Genomic DNA, 17,256 nt, shown 5'->3' with positions numbered 1-17,256 from the left:
AATATACAGGGTCAATTGCTTAAAAGAAAAATGAATAAACAGCCTTATCCAAAAAGAAATACAATTTAAAACATTCCAGCAAACTACACACATGTAAATACAAAAACAATATAAAAACCTATTGTCTTCTACCTTTGTACTTACACTTGGAAACAGAAGATTAGAAAGCTTGGAGAGAGACAGTTCACTCTCAGAGCCGAGAGCAACAGAGAGAGAAAGACACACACCCAGAAGTTCCCTCCCTTGAGATTTGAAAAATCTTGTTTCCTGATTGGTCCTCTGGTCAGGTGTTTGGTTACCCCTTTGCAGGTGAAATAGACATTAACCCTTAGCTATCTGTTTATGACACAAGGTTTTTCCCCCCACTTTGAACTTTAGGGTAGAAAAAGTGGGGACCTGCATGAACACTTTTAAGCTTAATTAGTAGCTTAAATCTGGTACGCTGCCACCAGCCAGAATTTAGTGTCTGGCACACTTTCTGTTCCCCCAAAACCTTCCCTGGGGGACCTTGGGTCTTAAACCAAGGAGAAATTAACCATCCCCCTCCTTTTCCCCCCAGACTTTCCCCTCCCTGGGTTGCCTTGAGAGGCTTCACACCGATCCAAACTCCTTGGATCTTAAAACAAGGAGGATGTTTATGACAGTCTCTGTCTGCCTTGATCTGTAACTGTCCCACTCTCCCATGGGACCAGTGCCTTCAAGTTAGGCATTATGGTTCAGATCCTCAAAGATATTTAGGTTCCTAACTGCCTTTGAAATCAATGGAACAGTGGTTCTCAATCTGTTTACCACTGTGGACTGCATATGCAGCTCTCTAATATATATCCTACCTGCATGGCCCTGAGGATGTCACATGGGTTGCAGCTGTGTGCTGATTAGGCCATAGGTTGAGAACAACTGCAATGGAAGCTAGGAGCCTAAATACCTTATCCCAGCCTTTGTGTCGCAATTTTCTAGAAAAGTTATTTTATACAGAAAGCTAACTTTCATAGACACAATAATGGCTTCTGGTCAATTAGGAAAGAAAAAATCTAACTAATTTATATCAATCTTTGAATAGAGTCATAGAATTTAAGGGCAGAAAAGACCACAAGATTATTTAGTCTGACCTCCTGACATCTTTCCTAACAAAGCAATATAGTTATATATGCACCAGAGGAAAAGGATTTGGATAGACAAATTAACTGAAATTAATCTGATCTGGCCTTGACCTGGAAAAGAAGATGACCATAAACTTCAGTTTGTAGTACAATAAAAGAAAATTTATTTAAGATCCTGTTTCAGTGGTACCTTGCAATGGAAAGAGACATTGAACGGAGGAAATGTTGGAGAAATTGTGATGAAAAAGGAGATTATATTCATGATGGACATTTCCAGTCATTAGAGAGCATTGGGATGCGATTAGTAATGAAATATTAAAAATCGTTGGGGCTTCATGGTAGAAATGGTCTCACTCAAAGAAATGAAGAATTAGTCACTAATGTGCTACTAGATTCCAGGCTACTGATAGCCTCTCATTGAGAAAAGAAACACAGTTCAAAATTAGAGGAGTGGTCCTAAAAAATAAGGGAGGATGTTATGGAAAAATTAACCTTCAGTTACATACCCCAGTAAAATAGAAGACAAACAGATGCTTAGATACTTAATTACTATTTATTCAATACTCAGACAGTGTACATTCGCCTGCAAAAAACTACCATGCCTGTCCAATTTTTTTGGAATATTAATGTTTGATAGAGACACCTGGTTTGATAAATAGGAGTAGTCAGTCGTTTCATTCAATTTAATAAAATCACCAGAAACAAGACAGGCTGGTGGTAAGAGGCTCACTTTGTAATATGGTAACATCCTGCTAAATAGAGACATGTTCATTATTATATCATTGCATAATGTTTCTCTAAACAAAAATATAATCCCAGTGTTGTAATATTAGTGTTTTCTTCCTAATATTTATACAGCAATTATTGTAAACCTTCTTAAATAAACAGTTATAAAAATGGTTAAGAGGTGTAGTCCTCAAATACACATTTGATTTAATGTTTGGATAATAATTGAAAATGTTTACATAAATTTAAAAAATGAGATAATATCCTGACTTACTTTTAATTGAGAAGGCAACAAATACTGAGTTTCTGATTACATTTCCTCTTACCGCCTTTAATATCCAGTTCAGGAATGTAAATACAGGGCTAGTTAGTCTCTGTTCAGATCTCTCGACAGTAAATAGCCTTCCTGCTTATGAAGAGTCATGACCTGGAAATAACATTGTAAAAATGTCATTCAACAGTGTCAAAGGAGTCCTGTTGAAAAGGATGAATTTCAAACTTAACTTCAAAGGTTTGGAAACCTTACTACTTTGTGTCTGAAGATATTGTGCAACTCTGCTTTTAGGAACAGCACAAGTACAATGGAAAAAGGTTTCTTCATCTCCTGAAAAGAACATTTGCTCATGACTGGGCTTTTTTCTCTTTTTAGTGAAAGTAAAACTGTTGATTTAATAGGAGATGCTTTGTTGCTTGAGCTCTTTTACCAGTCAGACTGGGAAAGTCAATAACTAGCAATCTTGTTAACTAGACTTAGTTTTAACAACATTTTGGCCTTCACATTGGTCAAACAACTGGTCACAAAGACCTCTAAAATACTTTTGTTGTATTGGTGACATGGTGGAAGTTATTTCTGTACTAGGACTGCAGGATCTGAATGATTGCTTTAGTTTGATAGTGGGAAGACAATGGATATGTCTACATCAGAGAAGGAGGTGTAATTTCCAGCTGTGATCAAGCTAACGCCCTACAAATAGTAGTGTCACTACAGTGTTGCAAGTGGCAAGATGGTCTAGCTGCTTAAGTATGTATCTGTGTTTCAGATGTGATTGTACTCAGATGGCTAGCCCAACCTGCTGCTCACATCACCAGAGCTATACTTCTATTTTTAGCACACTATCTCAATCAGAGCTAGAGCAAGTATGTATAGCCAAGCTGGAAATTACACCACCAGCTCCTAGATATGCCCAGTGTCTGTCACTTTCTACTGCACTATGTGAAGAGCACAGTCTGTATGCTATTCAGAGATGCTAATCATATCAGTGAAAAATTAACCTGCTTGAAACAAGATGTTTTTAAAACTTATCTAAGTGTCTGATGTTGTAACAAAAAATATTGCTGTTAATATATCAAGCTTTTCTAATTAAAATGTTTATATATTAAAATATCAGAGGGGTAGCTGTGTTAGTCTGGATCTGTAAAAGCAGCAGAGAATCCTGTGGCACCTTATAGACTAACAGACGTTTTGGAGCATGAGCTTTCGTGGGTGAATACCCACTTCATCAGATGCATGTAGTGGAAATTTCCAGGGGCAGGTATATATATGCTAGCAAGCAAGCTAGAGATAACGAGGTTAGTTCAATCAGGGAGGATGAGGCCCTGTTCTAGCAGTTGAGGTGTGAAAACCAAGGGAGGAGAAACTGGTTCTGTAGTTGGCAAGCCATTCACAGTCTTTGTTTAATCCTGAGCTGATGGTGTCAAATTTGCAGATGAACTGAAGCTCAGCAGTTTCTCTTTGAAGTCTGGTCCTGAAGTTTTTTTGCTGCAGGATGGCCACCTTAAGGTCTGCTATAGTGTGGCCAGGGAGGTTGAAGTGCTCTCCTACAGGTTTTTGTATATTGCCATTCCTGATATCTGATTTGTGTCCATTTATCCTTTTCCGTAGTGACTGTCCAGTTTGGCCGATGTACATAGCAGAGGGGCATTGCTGGCATATGATGGCGTATATTACATTGGTGGACGTGCAGGTGAATGAACCAGTGATGGTGTGGCTGATCTGGTTAGGTCCTGTGATGGTGTCGCTGGTGTAGATATGTGGGCAGAGTTGGCATCGAGGTTTGTTGCATGGATTGGTTCCTGAGCTAGAGTTACTATGGTACGGTGTGCAGTTGCTGGTGAGAATACGTTTCAGGTTGGCAGGTTGTCTGTGGGCAAGGATTGGCCTGCCACCCAAGATCCGTGAAAGTGTGGGATCATTGTCCAGGATGGGTTGTAGATCCCTGATGATGCGTTGGAGGGGTTTTAGCTGGGGGCTGTATGTGATGGCCAGTGGAGTCCTGTTGGTTTCTTTCTTGGGTTTGTCTTGCAGTAGGAGGCTTCTGGGTACACGTCTGGCTCTGTTGATCTGTTTCCTAATTTCCTCGTGCGGGTATTGTAGTTTTGAGAATGCTTGGTGGAGATTTTGTAGGTGTTGGTCTCTGTCTGAGGGGTTAGAGCAGATGCGGTTGTACCTCAGTGCTTGGCTGTAGACAATGGATCGTGTGATGTGCCCGGGATGGAAGCTGGAGGCATGAAGGTAGGCATAGCGGTCGGTAGGTTTTCGATATAGGGTGGTGTTAATGTGACCATCACTTATTTGCACCGTGGTGTCTAGAAAGTGGACCTCCCGTGTAGATTGGTCCAGGCTGAGGTTGATGGTGGGGTGGAAGTTGTTGAAATCGTGGTGGAATTTTTCTAGAGTCTCCTTCCCATGGGTCCAGATGATGAAGATGTCATCAATGTAGCGTAGGTAGAGAAGGGGCGTGAGTGGACGAGAGCTGAGGAAGCGTTGTTCCAGGTCAGCCATAAAAATATTGGCATATTGTGGGGCCATGCGGGTGCCCATAGCAGTGCCACTGATCTGGAGATATATATATTAAAATAGTTAATCTGTTTCTGAAAATATCAGTTCACTTATATGTGATAGAGTTAACGATTTCCCCTTGAATAATTAGAATAACCACCTTTTCTTTTGGGTAGAAATATCTGTGCTTGCTGTGTGCAAGCTTTCTAAATACTCAGCTAATTTTAGTCTCTCCGTCTAGGATTTTCAGGGTAGGTTTTGTTTAAATGCCCAAATTAATGGAAGTGTTCAGTCAAAATATTCCCTTCAACTGGCTTATCAAGCTTGACCACACCAATTTTTCAGTTGCTCTGTTTTGGTAAGGCTGGACTCACAATAGCATTACTCTTGTTTTACACTGGAATAAATCCACAGAAATGAAGTTACACCTGTGTAAAACTGGAGTAATGAAGCAGTGAATCAGGTTCATCATTAAAGAAAAAGACATAACTTTTCCATACGAGAGGGTGAATGGAGAAGAAATCTCATAGGACAGATGCTGGTCTTCCTGTTTATCCTTCTGGAAAGCACCCACATACCAGAGTAATGGGTATGGTCTAAAAAATATAGAATAGAGACATAGGGATGGAAGCACTATCTGACAGCCCTTCTTAGGGCTCCAGCAAACAAAGGTTGGGAACCATTACATTAGCTATGGGTTGTATGACCAAATCCAGGTCTGGCAGGATGTAGTTTTGCACTCTCCACACTTGGGATTTTGAGAGATGGAACTTGGTGGAAATGAAAGTTTACTATTCAGCAAAGCATGTTATTTATATGACCTACTATCAGATCTGCAGGGGAAAATATCAGTTTGACAAAAAATAATGAATTCAAGCTGCTAATTTAACTATATATTATTCATATGGCAGCACTATTGTGTAGCTACTGTTGTTGCATTAATTCTTCCACAGTAGTCCACTGTAATCAGGAAGTATTATAAGGTATTTATACTTGATACGAAGTCCAAAATACATGCGGGAACTGCCATGCGTAAGGGCTTTAAAAAAATACTGTAGCGTCCGACCCTAACTTCAAGCTAAGGTAAGTATCATGAACGGGGATTCTGACTACGTTTGAAGTCTTCCTTTAGCTTTAAGGCTCCTCCCCTTCTGCTCCCACCCCTAAAGACCTGGTATTTCTATGAGAGTAAATAAATTACAGTAATCTGAATAAAAATATTTTTTGTCTCTAAATCTATATTTGGAATATTTGTGTATTTATTATTAGAGCTTCTCCATGTGAAGCTGAGCTTCAGGAATTAATCTACCAAATTGACATCATGGTAAACAACAAGAAACTGGAATGGGAAAGGAGGGTGCAAGCTTTAGAGGCAAGAATGGATGTCCGGGATCAAGAATTAGCAAATGCCCAAAGCAAGTTGGATCTAAAAGGTCAAGAGGTACGTAAATGAATACCATCTCCTATAAAGAAAGCATTTAATTCTGGGAGTTAGTTAACAGCATGCTTTATAAATATGCCTGTTCAGTGTATCACATCAGAATACAGAACAAGTTCTTAAAAGACCAGTAATGATCTCTGATATTTTGTATTAAAATGTGGTTCTGCTCTGAAAAATTACTGTAAAAATGTCATTGAGTGGTTCAATATTTAGTGTGTCTCAGTTATGTCCAGTTCAAATATATCCACTGTTTACAAGTGAAAAGTTGATTTGATGGTTTTTCTAAATGCCAGCCCAGTTAATTCAATCTGGGATTTTAAAGTCAAAATGGATTCTTTCCTTCTCATTAATTATAAAGGTTCTCCAGGCCAAATTAGGCATTCATTTACACCTTGGCAACTCCATCATTATTACTATTTATATTGCAGTACCACCTAGGATTACTGATCAAAGATCAGATGCCCTTTCTGCTAGACACTGTACAGATGCACAGTCATATCTACTGAGTATACATTCAGAGAAAATAGTGCAATCCTAATGTCTCCCAACAATTTGCATTTGTGTAATTCAAGTTTAGTAAAGAAATTTGGACAAAAATCCATCTTGCGAATTATAATGTAAATATGTAATGGACTTTTTGGGTACAAAATCTCAAACTTAAGCAATTTATTTTGTGGTATCTAATTTTACTTTTTAATAACTTGTTAAAATATGTACACTAAAAATATTTACCTTTGGGGCACCAGTCCTATTTACAATTTCGTCAATGTTAAATATTAACCTTTTAGAAATTATTTGGAAAAAGTAAAATTGAATGTTTATTCTAAATGTAGGTAGGGATACTTCGACAGAAGTTAGACAGCTTGCAGAAGACTAAATATGAGATGGCTCAGGATTTCGAAGCTCAACTTCAAGCATTGAAGTCTCAAGTAAGGAAAAAATCAAATTCAGTATTTTACAGTGGTTCAATATTTTCAGGTTGGTTTAGTAGATTTTGAACAGTTTTCTAAACTTTATCACTTTATATTTCCATTTCTTATCATATCAGCTAATATTTCTTTAGAATTATTTAAAGATTTACTTTGTGTTGAGAATTTGGTTTGATAAATATGAAGTATTTTTGTACTTGTTCAATTTGTGTTATCTACATTTAAAAATTTTATCCTTAACTATTTTCTAAAAAATGTTTCTAATGTATAATTTAATAGATGCGTCTTCAGGGATTTGTGAATGGTAAATTATCACACTCTTTAAGTTTGGGTGACCATAGCCACTTTCATGGGTTCAATTATCATTTCTGTAAGGAGAACTCTGAATCTACTTCTCCACACTGGACTTACTGTGACAATGCGATCAAAGGACATGGAAAGAGTCTCTGCCAGATGTAAGACCTGTGTACTATGGATTAAGTACCTTGAAGGGCTAAAATCACTTAATACGGGTCATGATAATTAGAAGATGATTGCACATGAGGAATCTTGATTTGAGAACTGTCTTTATGTTGACTGTTTTAGATTGCTTAAGGTTGTATTGTTTTTAAGTTAAGATTATTTGTGTTATGAAGGCTACTGGAAAGCTCTGGAACAGCTTTCAGGTTCATAGTTTTCGGGTTCATAGTTCCAGCTATGAACAGATTGGTAGTTTTCCATGAGAGAGGAGGTCTAAAAACCAAAGCAAACTGGAAGGAGGAGGCATCAGGTTGGATTCGTTTTGCTTTTTGATTATTTTGTTTGCTCCGTGTCTGTACTTTTTCTCTGTTTTTCTCTATTTTCCACTCTTAGCTATGAGTCTAATGGGTTTCAGGTTAACTGAACTTCAATCCATAGTGTTTCTCAGATTTTAACAATGCAGCCTAGACATTCCTAGATTTGGTCTTTTCTTTCTTATCTGATGGTGTCTTCAATGTTTTCTGCTAATGGGAAAGGGAAGGAAACAAAGGCTAGGGCTATACTTAAAACTTATACCAGCATAGCTATGTCAGTCAGCGGTGTGAAAAAAGCCATACCCAAGTGACACAGCTTTGCTGATAAAACCCCCAGTGTAGATGCAACTATGCCAACAGAAGAGTGCTTCTTCTGTTTGGGGAGGTGATGTTCTTACACCAGCAGAAAAATTCCTCCTGTCAGCGCATGTTTCATCTACACCAGGGGCCTGTGCCTGCATAAGCTCTGTAATGTAGACATAGTTTGTCCAACAACCAGACGTCTTCACCAAATCAGCCTTCCATTTAAGCCTCAAATGGACCTCGGACTTGGCATGGCCAAGTAAAGAACTATAAGTTTGATCTGATGGTGACAACATTCCTCACCCACATACCACCAGACCATAAAATGGAGCATCTGTTCTTTTTTAAACTTTCATTTCCCTTCCTCAGTCTTCTCTTTTATCTGTTTGCCTTTATTTGGTTGGAGAAATTGATTTGACAAACAAACAGCTTTGTAAATAAGCTGAGAATGTTTTGGTTGTCAACTAATTACCACTTTCAGTCATTTAAGAAAACAGTTACGAAACAAAAGCTGATTCCTCACTTCCACTGACTTCTTCATCACAACCCTCAATGACGGCACTGTCAGCACCACTGACACTGACCTATTCTTTTGCTTCTGACCATTTTGTCTGTTTCCACCAGCTCCGTCATATACATCCTCTATGTCAGTACCGTTAGGATATTCACTCAGAAGAGTTATATCACCTCTTCAAATTTGGACCATGATAGACCTGTATTTCCACCACTGTCTTTCGGGTCTCCTTTTCAGTCCCACTCTAGTGATGCCAGAATCAAGTGGCAAGATTTTACAAGGAAGTTCTTGTATTATGCCTATCACCCTCATCAGCAGTTCAAAGAGTGGAATTCCCCTGTGGCTTTATTGTGCATATTGGACTTCCCCAAGAGTGTCTAGACCACTGTTGGAGTCTCAGTGTAGGAGATGATTGCATTCTCCCTTTCTGGAGACTTCAAGGGAGGGTACTCCTACCATTCCTCAATCCCCTCCTTTGCTGAAGCCCACAGAAAAAGATGCAAGAGAAGAACACCTAGGTGTTCCCAGCACCATATTTCATCTTCTTCGATGCATAAGGCCATCACCCCACAGTTGACATCACCCTCCTCCCTATCTCACCCCCAATAGAGGGCTTTAAAGTGTTTCAGGACCTCATGGCCACATCTCTAGGATTGCAGGAAGAGCTTGTGCAAGACCACCTACACAAGTTTTTTTGATATCTTACAAACACCTACCAGAAGAAGGGTTGCCTGTCCCAAAAATGAAGCCTTTCTGAAACCTGTGAAGAACCTCTGGCAGATGCTGGCCTCTGTCATGCCCATTCTTAAACATGTGGACAGGTGTTATCAGGTTCCTCAGCAGGAATTTGATTATTTCTTCACCCATCCTGTCCCAGAATCCCTTGTGGTTATGGTAGCCAATGAGTCTTCAAAGCAGTCTCATCCTAGGGCCACTTCAAAGGATAAATTTAAAAGATTGGATTTATAGTGCCTTTCTGGCACTATCTATCGGCCTATATCACTGTGCTCCTTCAGATGAAGGTGTTGAATTATCAGGCACTGTTGTTGAAATATACCTTTATTAACTGGTGAGCAGTTTCCAAATTGGGGGACAAAATTGCCTGAAGAATACAAAGAACAGTTCTTGGCCATGATCTCTGAAGGACATCTCACTGCCTGAACATCACACCAAGTGGCCATCAGTATGGCCAACACTACCTTGTTGTGTACAATGGATTGTATATGTGCACAATCACGTAGGAGGAAGAACAGTTATTTACCTGTATAGTAACTGTTGTTCTTCAAGATGTATTGTGCACATTCTTCAACCCTCATGCCCTCCCCACTATTTTGGATATTAGATAGGCAGTGGTGTGAAGAAACAGAGAGGGAAGCTGCGGTCAGACCCCTTTTATGCCATCACTCTGAGCATGAGGAGAGGAAATGCTGCCTGTTGTGCTCCCTGGTGATAATGCTGGCAAAAGTCTTTGGCTCAAGTGCACTGGGTGCACTCATACTTACAGTGAAATATATATGTGCACAACACATCTCAAAGGACAATAGTTACTGTACCAGTAAGTAACTATTTTTTTAGCACTAGTTTTGGGGTGGATTTTGGTACAATTAAATAATCCATAAATTACATCAGATCTAAATCCTGCCTTACATTATCATATTTCCTGTTATCGCTGTGGTATCTTGGATGGCTTGCCATCATCTCAAGTTAAACATGATTAATTTTTTCTCCAAATGCTCTCCACTGACATCATTTTCTGTTTCTGCTAACAACGTCACCATCCTCTCTGTTACTGAGACTCACAGTTTGGCGGTCATAGATTTATATATTCCAAGGCCAGAAGGGACCATTGTGATTATGTAGTATGACCTATATAAAATAGGCCATAGAACTTCCTCATAATAATAAATAAGAAATAATAATAATTAATGAATAATTAATGTAATCTTTCATGACAATTGTGCCCTTGAGCGTATTTCTTTCTTCTGCATATCCAAACCATGAGCAAATCCTACCTTTTCCCTTCATATTTTAAAAAAAATCTGACCATTCCTACCCATCTTAAGAACAGTCAAATTATTTGTCTGCACTCTGAACATCTTCAACACCAACTAGCATAATTTCTTTTTTCTCTGGTCTTGGGTCCCAGCTTGCCAAAATTTTCTTTGTTATCCAGCACTCAGATCATTTCAACCTCTCTTTGAATCTCTTCATTGATTTCTTATTGCTCTACATGTATGAAGTGCAAACTTCTTGTTCTGGCTTGTAAAGCCATATATCACTCTCTCCTGACTTCAACTGCCACCTGCTTTTGCTTTCTGAGACTTCCTTTGTTCGGCCAGACATGCCAGTCTTGATGCCCCCTTCATTACATTCTCCCTCTTCTGCTTCTTTGCCTTCTTTCATGCATCTCTTTGCATGGAACATCCTTCAAATTCTTATTCACTAAGCTACCACTCACTCTTTCCTCATTCAGATCCCTCCTAAAAGCACAATTCTGTCCTGAAGAAAATGAGTATAAAGCCTTCCTATCCCAGATGTATCAGTTTATACACATGCCTAAACTAAGTAGCCACATGATCTGATTAGTGTGATCCTTTTCCGACCTCATTTCTTCACCTCCCCTTGTTTGTTTACTACCCTCACTTGTGTGTCAAACCTAAACCTAAACTGTGAATTCTTCAGGGTTAAGACATGGGGCCTAGCATACTTTTGAGTGCTGAAAAATAGTATATCATAATAATATAGGGTGTTAATCTTGAGGCCCTGCTAATTAAGATTAACATTAATTTACGGCTAAAATTCACTGGAATGTAAACACAAAACTCTAGTGGCTGAGGGACTGGCAGCTCTACATTTCCAGATTATTTGGAGAAGTATCCTTGGTAAAAATTGTAAAATATTGGTAAATGTGGTGACCGGCCATTTTAAGTATGGTCCTGTTCCTTCCTCCTCAGCCCCTCCAAGAATCCTCCTGCTACTGCCTGATTCCCTCCCTCTACCGTGTCACCAATGTCTTCTGCTGCTTAGCTTACCTTCTTCCATCTTGTACCCAGCACCCGAGTTGCTTTTTGTCCTCCTGTTGGCTACCTCCCTGTTCTTTCCATGTCTCCAGAGCTATCCCTTCATTATAGGTATCAGTATGCAGAGTTATATTTGGTATTATTTGGTTCCTGATGATCCCAAGGTAATGGAACCACCATATCCCTAATATATCAACAATTTTAATGTTAAAATTAAGCATTTAAATATCTTAAACTGCTAAACGTCTTCATGAATATGTGAATATACACCAGTTAATCCCAAATTGTCAACACAAGATGGCACTAAACAAATGTAAAATGTAAAATGTAAATGTAAAACAATTCATATAAATACAATACAAGACTTGATTTTACATGGTTAAAAACAAAAGTGCCATACAAAATTTCAACAGAAAAAAACAGCTGTGAAGTAAATCTGTGTTTAACTGGGTTATATGAAAGCTTAGTCTTGTTCATCATTAATCATTTAGTTTTAGTAACTGGTGCTTTGTTACAGAGATTCACTAATTAGAATGTTTAAGCTTACTGCATTTACCAATTATGACTTAAATAAAAGATTATCTGAGATAGAAGAGTGACACATATTCTTAATATTCATATCTCCTTACATTTTTAGTTTTGCAGACTCACACAAAGCTATGAAAAACTACAGTTACACCAGATAAAACAAGATAGGGTTCACGGTAAAGAAATATGTGCAGAAAATCTGGAAACTCCATTTGAACTGAGCAATTTAAACCAGAAATTGGAAGTAAGTATATTTTGCTGTGATAGTAGACCTAGTGTATCTTCAGGATTCATACTTGGTTTACAGTTTCAGACTGTAAATCCCATAAGCATGTACAGTGTTTTGTATACAATATGGAAAGAACTGTGTGTTGACAGTGTTTTCTGTTCTTCAAAGGCATTAATTTTATTAATGCTGTTTTTAGTCCTGTTAATATAGCTCAGTCAGCTCATAAATTTAAATTTGAAAGAAACAGTTACTCTGACCCTGATCTCTGAGGAACATATTATTCAATAAGGGAATGGTTCAGGAGAATTTTTGCATTCAGGGGGATGTTCTAGGCTTTTCATGTTATAGTCACTATTAATTAGTTTTAATAGATTTCAAGACTAGAAGAGACCATTTTGATTATCTAGTCTGACTTCTTGCATAACACAGAGCATAGGATTAACTCCTCCCACCTACGGAGGATTGCTCCTGCCTGACAGGGCACATCACCAGCCCTCAAATAGATGTGTGGCTATCTTTTCCACGTGGAAAAGCCCAGACCATTATAAAATCTGTCAAGCCTTGGAGCCCACCAGAGTGGCTAACAGTTGGTACTGCTAGAGTAATGCATGGTTTATGCACCCACCTAGGGCTATATATAGATCTTCCATGACACTCTCAGAACCTGCTAATCTGAGAATGACCTTATCCAAGGTTTGAACATGAATACAATGCAACATAGTGCTACCAGTTGGTAAATTATGCAATATTAAAAATTAATGCTTGGAATGTGTTCAGCAGAGTCTAGTTTTAAGAAAATAATGACTGTATTGAAAATCTACTGAAGCTCAGCAGTACTTTACTAGTGCCTTGAACCTGCAGTCCTCACTTTGTAGTCGGATGAATATGCCTTGTATCTGATGTGAAGAAATAAAAGTTGTTTGTATTTGCTTATAATTCAGAAACAGACAGTAGTAAAAGTATAGAAAAATTATGGATCGATCAGCTTCATAGAGCGTAGATGCAGCAAACAGAATCTGACTGTTCAAAATTCATAATTACACTTAGATAGGAAAACTGCACAAATTTATCTAGGTCTCTGGAACCTACATTTCCATTTGGAAAAATGAAGTTCCTAGTCTGGGTTTTAAATATATTTTAGGGGTGTGGGTTGTGTGTAAATCAATGCATTGTTACTTTGATTCTTTATCCAAACTGAAAAAGCAACAATCTCCAGTAGCTATGGAGTACTACTAATTATTTTATTGGGTATAATCTTCAAAGTCTGGTTATGAATATTTAAATTCTAATACATACCTTTAAACAACTAACTAAAATACACTCAGCTCCATTACAGAAATATGAAAATAATAGAAATTGTTAATCAAGTTTGGGTTTAAATTCTGTGTACTCAGGGCAGGAATTCCTCCTACCCCTTAAAAAACCTCAAAAAAACCTTTACCAGAATGAGCAGCAAAAAAGGGCAAGAGAGGAAATGTTTCCCCATTAGCTGCCCTCCCACATTCTTAAGAAAAAATATAATAATTTCTGCACTGAAATTGTTCATCTGAATACCAAGAGCCTGACTTACTGCTGCATTATTCTAATTTGCACTGGAGTAACTCCATTGAAATCAAAAGAATTACACTGTATAAAACTGGAGTAACACAGTGGTGAATCAGGCCTCTACGGTCTACAATAACTGAAGATATGTGAAACTTTAAAAATGTTTCTAACCTTTTACTGCAGTTATTGTGGATATTATTCAGCTTGCTCAGAATAACAACTTTTTCAAATGCTGGAATTTTCTCTTGTGGCAAGAAAATGAAAAACTTTTTTTGCATTTTTTTACTTCTTTTCTTTCCACAGGTTCGATTGTCTCTCATTATTAATAATAAATATATATTAATTACACAAGTAACTTTTCTTAGAACTATAAAAAAATCTGAGTGTTCATTATGAAGAGTGCACTAGTGCAACCTGGAGAAAAATTATTTCAAGGCTTAGTGACCTTGTGTTGCTTTTTTCAGGAATTTGAAGCAAAATCAAGAGAATGGGATCAGAAGGAGACACTATATCAAAACCATCTCATTTCTTTAGATGCTCAACGAAAATTATTGTCTGAGAAGTATAATTTATTTCAGGTATAGTTCCTACCTTCCTGCTTTAGAAAAATATTAATTGAACCATGAGCTCAGCTTAAGAGCTGTTTTAACTAACACTAAAATGTTTCTAAAACACTTGTTTGCAGTGGTGTTATAGCCCTGTTGATCTCAGGGTATTATAGAGACAAGGTAGGTAAGGTAATATCTTTTGTTGGACTAATTTCTGTTAGTGAAAAAGGTCCTACATATGCCTATCACAACATGCAGTATATCTCATCCAGTGCACTAAGAGCCCTAATAACAACTATGTGGGTGAAATGAGACTATGTTCTCAAATTAACTCACACAGAAAAATGATAAAAGACGAAAGCACCATATTGCCCCTGGGTGAACACTTTTCAGAAAACAGTCACTCCATATCTCACCTCTCAGTCCTCATCCTCAAAGGAGTCCTCATCACTTTAAAAAGATGAGCCTGGGAGTTTAAATTCATAACTTTGTTAGACACTAAAAATCATGGACTCAATAAAGATACTGGATATATGGCTCATTACAACAATCTATAACCCACTAACCTCTTTTGTTCAATGACTGCAGAGATTTTAACTGCCCACTTCACATTGAATGGTCTCTTACATGTTAACTCTTTATGCTAAACAATCTATTCCACCTTGTATTTAGCTGTGACCCTCTGAGTAACTTTCCAAGACCTAAAGAAGGGTTCTGTGTAAGCTCAAAAGCTTGTCTCTATCACCAACAGAGGTTGGTCCAATAAAAGATATTACCTCACTCGTCTTTCTAAAACACTGCTAAATTTACTGTGACTCTAAAGAATTCCTATGCACAAATTTTTGTAAATACAAGAGAATCCTCTCTGAAACAACTAATACTTGATACTTGGAGTAGTTTTTATTTAAGTTTTTCTTGTATATTGTGAATACATACCAAGTGAGTATTACAAATATTTGGAATAGATAAGTATGGAAAAATAATGTATACTCAGTTTTGCTTTAAAAAAGCATGATGCATATGGGATCTTGCTCAGGTTCTTGTCTAGGTGGCATCTCTTCTATGCTATTTATTAATATACAGTTCATTAGGATGATCTGTACTGCAAGAAAACTTGCAAAGTAAGTAGTGCAAACTATTAGTGTTCTTTCAATAACTGTCTAAACTGATCCCCATTCATGAGAATAGTGCGGCCCCAGAATTCAAGGTCAAAAATCTTCTAGGAAGTAATGTTTGATGTGTCCACTCATCCTCCTCTCCTTGCGCCGATTTCTGGGATTATAACAGTTGAAGTGGCTTGAATCAGTTTCCACTCCTCTTGACCACCAAAGGTTTAGCAAGTTGTCCTCTGTGCTCTCCTCATTGGCTTTGAGGGTTACAGTTTTGTTTATATAGTTACTGGGTCAGTCAATTTTTAATTTTTTAATCTATTTAATCCTAGCACAAAGGGTAGATTTTTTTGGAGTCTTGATAGATTATACAACTATAAAAGCCTTCTTGCCTAAAGAAGGTTCCATGCCATCCAGGAGATAGGCTCCAGGCTATCAGTCTTGCGGAGAAGCCTGGCTGGGGCCAAGATCTGGGGTGGACTGTTCCCTGTCAGGGCCTCCCTGAGAGAAGGGAATAGTTTATATTTCTTTGCATTTATTTTGAACTTTGGGTACCCTGGGAGGGGTGGAACTGCTATGTGACCTAACTGGAAGGCTAAATCACCTGGAAGGTATTGGTAGCTGGATAGAGCAGCTGAAGGCCCTGTGAGAAACAGAGGCTTAATCACTGCTGCACTAGTCCATCCCATAAGAAGGCATGCTGGCCTTGAATATGGCCACAGGCAGATAGATGCCTGAATACTTTTGTTGATCTAGCACTTCGTGTAATATGAGGCTAAAACCTTGGGTCAGTTTACCTCATCTTAGACAGGTGTTGAGCCACCAAAAGGTATCAGAACACACAAAATAGGACCTAAGACAATCTGTAGCATGCCTTTTCATTGCCTCCATCAATTAAATATGCTACTTGTAGCTCTGTACACTTTTTTATGCAGTATTACTCTTTCAAGTGAGCCCTAGACCTGATGCCCAATTTGAAGGAGCAGTCCTGCAATCATTTTTCAGCTAATTCAGGCCCATCTTCTGGATAATTACTGCTGCTTATGTATCAGAGGGCTAGCCATGTTAGTCTGGATCTGTAAAAGCAGCAAAGAGTCTTGTGGCACCTTATAGACTAACAGACATTTTGGAGCATGAGCTTTCATGGGTGAATACCCACTTCATCGTATGCATGTAGTGGAAATTTCCAGGGGCAGGTATATATATAAGCAAGCAAGAAGCAGGCTAGAGATAACGAGGTTAGTTCAATCAGGGAGGATAAGGCCCTCTTCTAGCAGCTGAGGTGTGAAAACCAAGAGAGGAGAAACTGGTTTTGTAGTTGGCAAGCCATTCACAGTCTTTGTTAAATCCATCCGACGAAGTGCGTATTCATCCACGAAAGCTCATGCTCCAAAACGTCTGTTAGTCTATAAGGTGCCACAAGACCCTTTGCTGCTTTTACAGATCCAGACTAACACGACTACCCCTCTGATACTTGACACCATGCATGGCACTGCATTTAGCCGTAAGGAGTGGAAATCCATCAACCTCATGAAGAAACTTGCACAAATATAGACAGATATCATCTTCTTTTCCAAATGCAAGTGGATGGACATCATACTGGATGGACTAAAGAGTAAAAAATCCACTGCTATCTACATACTACACAGACCACAGTGAGAGACTATGCCATACTCTATCAAAGAAACTGAGGAACCACCTGATCAGCATCC

General features: G+C 38.3%; 1 protein-coding gene across 2 annotated transcripts in view; it reads left to right on the top strand.

The window, feature by feature from the left end:
* DEUP1 (deuterosome assembly protein 1) overlaps positions 1-17,256 on the top strand; it is a 95,001-nt gene that overhangs the window by 16,608 nt on the left and 61,137 nt on the right. For both annotated transcript variants that reach the window (XM_075061741.1, XM_075061740.1), the window contains exons 3-6: positions 5,875-6,046; positions 6,880-6,975; positions 12,223-12,357; positions 14,352-14,465. In XM_075061741.1, coding sequence (XP_074917842.1) covers positions 5,875-6,046; positions 6,880-6,975; positions 12,223-12,357; positions 14,352-14,465 — 517 coding nt within the window. The remainder of the gene's footprint in view (positions 1-5,874; positions 6,047-6,879; positions 6,976-12,222; positions 12,358-14,351; positions 14,466-17,256) is intronic.

This window comes from Chelonoidis abingdonii, chromosome 1 (assembly GCF_003597395.2).
Source record: "Chelonoidis abingdonii isolate Lonesome George chromosome 1, CheloAbing_2.0, whole genome shotgun sequence".
In the NCBI taxonomy this organism is placed as follows: domain Eukaryota; kingdom Metazoa; phylum Chordata; order Testudines; family Testudinidae; genus Chelonoidis; species Chelonoidis abingdonii.
This window is presented reverse-complemented; position numbering and strand designations above follow the sequence as displayed.